We start from the raw sequence: 7832 nt of genomic DNA on the forward strand, positions 1-7832 counted from the left end.
ATCCCTGATTGTTATAGTATTGCAAAGCAATATCTAGAGGGAGATTTTTAAAGTTATCCCTAATTTTTTATTAAATGCACGGGGGATATTATTATATTTTCTTTAAACTTTAGCGGCCATAGCGAAGGAAAAGGTGCGTGCGCATTTCGAAAATGCTTAATAGGCCTTTCCATAGAAAGTTTAATCTAACTTATCTATGTCATGTTGTTACTGCAACTAAAAATTTATGCGTAGTGGAATATATATTCTTTAAAAATTAAATCATGCAGGATATAATTTGATAGATATTATTATATAAAATATATATTTATGCCTTAAAATTTTTTTAGGAGAGACATAAATAAAAGGTTAGGACAGACTATAAGAATATAAAAGTACCAATGACCCGACATTTTGAGCACTGTGTTTGCATAGTTGATAAAGATGGATATAGCTTTTTTTAGATTCATTTGAATTCGATATTTTCAGTGAAGTATAATTTTTTCTTTTTTTTGTCATTATTTAACTTATATCCAAAGTTAAAAGTTTATTACTACTTGGAAACCAACTTCAGTACGTACGCAATTAAAGTTGAAAACTCACTTATGACTTTGGACATTTTTGTTTGAAATGTGGACTTAAAAGACCACATATTAGACACATCATCATGAAGTTTGGTATCATGACTTATCAAGACTAATTTTAGATATTTTTTATACTAAAGTTCTAGATTGAACAAGATTAAACTTCAAATATTTTTGATTGATTATAACCTTCACAAGACTTTAAGATTGTTGAATTGATGGAGCTTCAATTTCTTCCCCTTTAAAGGTTTTGTTGAGGCAGGGTTCTGTGGGGATTGTGGAAATGGTGGAGGGATATGTGGAATTTATTTTGTGATGATCATTGAACCTTGAAATATTCATACAATTTCATATAATAGATCTTTGTATGTTTTTGATTGACAATTAATCCACATTAGATGCCTTAAAAAAGTATGTGATGTGTGATCGTAACGGGCCTAGATAGCGTCAAACGTAAATACACTCTTCACCATTACCATATTTCTCGCATATACGAGCGAGAGCTAACACATCGACTAAAGATTTATCGAGGTTTACGAGCATGTTCTTATTGAAAACCTCCGCAATACATTTACAGTGACACATTTACAAAAAAAGATGCCTTATAACCGAATGAGGGAATATCGGAGATATATATGGGATTCAATTTTTCCTTTTTACACACAAATATACGAATTTTTAATTTACGTGCACATTGTTTCTGATCAGTTATATTAGATAAAATATTACTTGTTTTAATAAATAGGTAATAATTGTTGGTACGAAATTGACAGAGGAAAGTTAATAATTGCAAATTAAGACCATAAATTAGATAACACATAAATTTATATTAAAAAATTTAATATTATTATATGATTTGATCAATTAAAAATGAAAGATTAATATTAAAAAATATAAAATCCACTTGAAAAAATCTCCTTCTAAATAAATAAATAATGTGCATGTTTAGAGAAAATCTTTCTAATTATGGTAAGAAATCACACACAAAAAAAATAAATTCAGCGCCAAATTCTAACAAAAACTCCTTATATATATACAGTTGATGCTTATTTAGTTATATGAGGTGTGATTTTTTTATTTATTTCCATCAAGACTTAGTTGGTGTTTAATTTCTTTGATACCCATAGGGATCACCGTATCAATATCTACAATCTTTGTATGTGTTTTGTAAGTGTAAAATAAACTCTTTAAATACCCCTTCTTCTCTTCAATTTCATTCAATTCATAAAAAGAGTAACAAAATAGAGAGAGAAGACTTGGTGGTCCAGAAATGGAGACCTACAGTTCCTCTTTCTCTAGTATGAAATCCTACCTCAAAGCACTCTCCGATACTCCGTCCCGGCTCGCTCGTCGAGTCGGTTCCGTCTCGACTTCTTTCGAGGAAAGAAGCCGAGTACGAGCCCGGTCAGGTGGAGACATGAAAAAGAGTCTTCGATGGTATGACCTAGTTGGATTCGGCATCGGCGGTATGGTCGGTGCCGGTGTGTTTGTTACTTCGGGGCAGGCTAGTCGTGTATATGCTGGTCCTGCTGTTGTGCTCTCTTACGCCATTGCTGGTTTTTGTGCTCTGCTCTCTGCTTTTTGTTATACTGAATTCGCCGTTGATTTGCCTGTTGCCGGCGGTGCTTTTAGCTATATTCGTATCACTTTCGGTGAGTTTCTGTATCTGATTGAATATTGCTATGAGTTTTTGTATCTGAATTAGTTCATGATCAATGTTGATCATTGATTAACTCTGTTTGAGAAAGTACATGTGAATTTCTAGCGTTTTTGATGAGTTTCTGTATCTAAATTAGTTCATGATCAACGCGCATTTTAATTAACGATTAAAATTGATTATTGATTAACTCTCTTTTTGCGAAGAACAGGTGAATTTCTAGCGTTTTTGACTGGCGCGAATCTGATCATTGATTACGTACTATCAAATGCGGCGGTAGCGAGGAGTTTCACTGGTTATTTATGTACAGCGCTCGGTATATCCAACAAATTGAGAATCACCGTCAGTGAATTACCAAAGGGATTCAATGAGATTGATGTTGTAGCTGTTTTAGTGGTTTTATTCCTGACAGTAATCATCTGTTACAGGTATAACAAAAAATTGACAATCTCAATGAAATTCAATCGACTTGAACATTTCTAAATATTGTTACTGTTTCTTCCTTGTTTGCAGTACAAGGGAGAGTTCGATGTTGAACTTGGTGTTAACGGTGTTACATCTGGTATTCATAGTGTTTGTGATAGTAATTGGATTTACGAGGGGTCATACGAAGAATTTTACGAAAGCAGGAGATACTCAAAATCATGCGAGTGGATTCTTTCCATATGGTGCATCAGGTGTGTTCAATGGAGCAGCAATGGTGTATTTGAGTTACATAGGTTACGACGCCGTTTCGACTATGGCTGAGGAGGTTAAAAATCCTGTTAAGGATATACCTGCTGGGGTCTCGGGTTCCGTTATACTCGTGACAGTTCTTTATTGCCTTATGGCTGCTTCAATGTCCATGCTTCTCCCTTATGATATGGTAAACAAATAATGTTATTCTCCTTTTATTTAATCTTTAGTTTTAATTTAATTTACGTGATATATTTTACTTTTCGAGATTTGAAATTATTCTTTGTTGTTTGTGTTCGGGATAAAGTGTCGAGTGATATGGACTGCTCAGAGAGTGATAGGGATTGTGTATACTTTATCGACTTTAACTGTGTAAAAATATATTGAATATATTATTGTTTGTTGGTTCGGTGCAAAGTGGGACATTTAAGATAAAGCTTGATAAAATTAAGTTATTTTTCTTCATTTTTTCTCACTTAACCTATAAGTTTATAATGTTGTCGATTGACTGTTAATTTGATCACATCCTTAATCGGTTGGTCATATTCATATAATCCGACGTATTCCACTTAATACTCAGTTTGAGATTATTTTATTTCATTACCTTCCAAATGAGATTAAGTCAGTTTAAGAATTATATTTCGAAAACTGTCACCCATGATAATCTAATTTGCGTATGAAAAGATCCCTATACATGCTTATGTTAAGGTACAGTTCTGCCCTTACTACTATCAATTTATTTTTATTTAGTTATATGATATTTGGAATCGATTCATTGATTAGATTAGTTCAAATTTGCCTACTTGAATCACTTTAAAGGAAGGACACTTGTTATTTTAAAAATTTCCATCCCCTAACTCGAACACAACGAGTGTAGAATGACCACAAGAGTGAACCCTTTTATATCAACTTCCAAATTTCATCTTAGGTAACTTTGAAATTTTGATCAAGAATCTAATTCATTTTACCATTTATCAGGAGTATTATTTATCACTCAGTGTAGATGTGCATTAATTCTGGTTAAATGTAAATTATTAGATGTATTTATATACTAATTGAATGTTTTTTTGATGAACAGATTGACCCAGATGCGCCATTTTCGGGGGCATTTATGGGATCAGAGGGGTGGAGATGGGTGTCAAATGTGATAGGAGGTGGGGCTAGTTTCGGTATTTTAACCTCTTTATTAGTGGCGATGTTGGGTCAAGCTCGATACATGTGCGTAATCGGACGGTCTAGCGTTGTCCCCGCTTGGTTTGCTAAGGTCCATCCTAAAACATCTACGCCTCTTAATGCTTCCCTTTTTCTCGGTACGTTTTATCTACTCGTACATCGTGTTTATATTAATGTGTTAATTATTTTATATTTATTGATTTAGGGTAATATTGAAAGATTTTACTGTTACAATGGTTCTTGACATTTCAGTAATTAAAAAAAAAGATAAGTTTGAGGGGAAAAGAGAATATAAGTTGCTTTATTTTTAAAAATGTTAAATATTTGAAAATGAACTAATTTATAGTTAAAGTGACTTATTATTTTGAAATGGAGTTACATCATAAAAAAACAACAATAACATATTCAATTAAAGAATTATTTTGTTTGTGAAGGTGGAGAGACTTTTTTTTCAATTTTATTGCTATTATTTATCTCGACATTTCGATAATTGAAATAATAAAAATAATTTTGAGAGGGACAAAAGAAGGATAAATGACTTCTTATTTTCTCGAAGAGGTTAAGTACTAGAAAATGAAATTAGCATTGTTAAATTGACATATTATTTTGAAATGACATATTAACATTAATAACAATAATAATAACAACAACAACATTACCCGTCTAATTTCATAGGGTTTGAGAAGGATTTTGAAGGCGGTTCAGTTTCAACTATACATATATTTTTACAAATAAACTGATGTATCCTTAGAGATATAAAGATTAAAAAGGCAAACGATAACTTGATGCACTTAAAATCTCAATATGCATAGAGTGAAGAACCTAATCCGAAGAATCAATTATATGTTGCTTCATCTTATATTTATTATTTCACGATCTTTTGCTCTGATTAAAGCATTTCAAAAATAAAATATTGAGATTTGAATATGGTATTTTGTTGTGTTACGTATGTGTATGTGAGTCACAATATAAATGTCGTGTGTGATTTTGTTTTCCTGTAATTGCGTGGATGTTTGCTCTTTGTATTATTATTATTAGCTTTGCCGTTATAGAATAGTTGGGGTCCACTAAAGAACCGTTTCAGTTAAGGATTATATAACTTTACATTTTAGGGAAAAATTGGTCATAAGTTTATCATGGGACTCATCACATTCAGTTAACTATTTTTCTGGGTTTTGTGGGTCCTGTAATTTCATGTCAATAATATGATGAGTCACTCATAATATCACAGAGATTTCTGAAAGGGCCTTTGACTGGTATTTTTTGTGGGGGCTATCCTTTAGGATAAACCTTGGCTCATATCCCAACATTTGTCATGAACCTCTTTTATCTCGTCTATCGAAAATAATTTTTTCATCTCTACGTATGGACACTATCTTTTTCATGTCCGCTTATATACATCAATCGAATATGTTATTATTATTGTATTGAAGCATATTCAGCATAATGTTATGATGAGTTTAATAGAATCTAGTTATTTAGGATCAAAATTTATATTTTTATTAAAAAAATTATTTACTATACAATAAAAGAATGTATTCAGTCAAATCTCACAAAAGAAATTTGAGAAGAGAAAGCATACGCACCACTTTACCAACTAGTAATAGTTTCAAACTGAATGAAAATATGTACTCCAAGGAGAAATTATTTCATATAGGTTTTAAAAAGTTGAATAATCCAATGTTTTGGGGGCTGAGAGTCAAACTAGTGGTGACAAATAACCGCCCAAAGGGAATTAAATCCTTTTTTTCTTTATATTATCCTTAGTTTATGAACTAATTCGTGATAATAATGTATTTGTATACACCTTATGGTATAATAATATATGTAAGATTCCTTATTAAATTGAGAAGCTCAGCAAAGATTTAACTGCAATTATTGGTCCAAATACTAATTAATTAGTAAGGTTCCTTCCATCATTATCTTAAAGGATGTTCTCTACATACTTTAATTCACTATTGACACAGGTATTTGAGCTCAACAAAGTATAAAAACTTTTTGAAGTTGCTGACCAATCTCGAATTCTTATTCTTTGTAAACATTGTGTGTGAGTGACTTATAGTTACTGGAATAAGAATTCAAGTAAGTTGGGAATGTTATATAGACTTTGAAAAATAGAGTTGAAAATGACATGTCTAAACTCCTTTGTTCTTTCAAAGTACCAGCTGCAGGTGTGGAATCAGGTTGGATCGAGGGTTCATTCGAACTTTCTTTAATAAGAAATTACATAATTTATAAATGGTTAAAATTATTTTATACTAATATATAGTAGGTGTTAAAATCTTCTTTATGTTTTCTTCTGCATAATTTGAACCCCCTTAGTTAAAAGCATTGTTGAAAATGCTATATCTAAGGATTAATCCTTTGTTCATACAGAGTACAAGGGGCAGAGCTAGGTAGAGTTGGGGTGGTTCAATGGAAAAATATTTGTTACGTATTTATGGTATATGCTGAATAGAAGGGGCTTCTTCGTATGTTTACTTCTACATATTTTACATGTGCTTTTTTGAGACCCAAAATCTCGTCACAAGTGTTTACAAGGCCGAAACTTTTGACTGAAATGACATATTGTTACCAATTTTAGAATAAATTCTTGCTAGGAATTTCTTCCTAATTGTGCTAATACAAGTGTATCTGTTTGGTCTTTTTCAGGACTTTGCACAGCAGCAATTGCCCTATTCACTGATTTACAAATACTACTCAACCTTGTATCAATTGGTACACTTTTTGTATTTTACATGGTAGCAAATGCTGTTATTTACAAGCGTTATGTCGCGGTTGGTGTGACAAATCCATGGCCTACATTGTCATTCCTGTTTTGCTTCTCATTGACATCAATTTTATTCACCTTGCTATGGCAACTTGCACCACCAGGCAAGCCAAAAGCCTGCATGCTTGGTGCCTGCACTGCTATTGCGATTGCTGTATTACAACTATTTCATTATATGGTACCACAAGCGCAAAAACCGGAATTTTGGGGTGTGCCATTAATGCCATGGATTCCTTCCATGTCCATCTTCCTCAACATATTCTTGTTAGGTTCACTTGATAGACCATCCTACGTGCGATTCGGATTCTTCTCAGCTCTAGCTGTGCTATTTTATGTTCTCTACAGTGTTCATGCTAGCTTTGATGCTGAGGAAGATGGGACTCTTAGTCAAAAGAGTATTGAATTGGTGAAGGAATCTATTGAAGTCCAGGACCATACTCTTAAAGTGTAAAAATGTTCTCTATTTAAGCTGACTTTTTCCTTAGTATGACTTCTACTTTCTCTTTTTTGGGGGTGGGGTGGGGTAGGGAGATGGGGGAAAGTAATTTATGGATACCTAACATAGAAATGGAAGAGGACATATAGGATGGAATAGGCTGCAGATTTTGCAGTGATCAAGTTGTATAGTTTACTATGACGATGAGATATGATATGAGCTTAAATAACACAATGAGGATTTGTATCACCGTTCCTAACTTATTTGGGACTGAGATAGTTATTATTGTTAATGTTATTGCAAGTTGTATAGTTTATTGTTATCACAAGTTATGACTTGTGATACTCTTGTATACTTTTTAGTACTTTGTTAAGTCAACTATTGATGGATTACAAGCTCAAGCACCACAAAGTCAAAAAAAAATAAAAAAAAAATCTGTGAAGATGAGCATGGAAAGTTAGGAATAGCCTGTTCATTAGCTTTGAGTGATGCAAGTGAATTGGGTACCATTTGACAGTTAGCCAATATTCTCTTCTTTGCATTTGATTACAAATTCTA

General features: G+C 32.5%; 1 protein-coding gene across 1 annotated transcript; it reads left to right on the forward strand.

Annotated features, from left to right (window-relative positions):
- The first annotated feature begins 1657 nt into the window (after nt 1–1657).
- Nucleotides 1658–7602, forward strand: LOC107851278 (cationic amino acid transporter 7, chloroplastic). The gene is made up of 5 exons (XM_016696231.2): nt 1658–2215; nt 2432–2648; nt 2734–3085; nt 3974–4205; nt 6721–7602. Exons 1-5 carry the CDS (start codon nt 1834–1836, stop codon nt 7287–7289), a joined length of 1752 nt encoding a protein of 583 aa, XP_016551717.1. The 5' UTR covers nt 1658–1833; the 3' UTR covers nt 7290–7602.
- Nucleotides 7603–7832: the final 230 nt, after the last annotated feature.

This window comes from Capsicum annuum, chromosome 12, assembly GCF_002878395.1.
Source record: "Capsicum annuum cultivar UCD-10X-F1 chromosome 12, UCD10Xv1.1, whole genome shotgun sequence".
In the NCBI taxonomy this organism is placed as follows: Eukaryota; Viridiplantae; Streptophyta; class Magnoliopsida; order Solanales; family Solanaceae; genus Capsicum; species Capsicum annuum.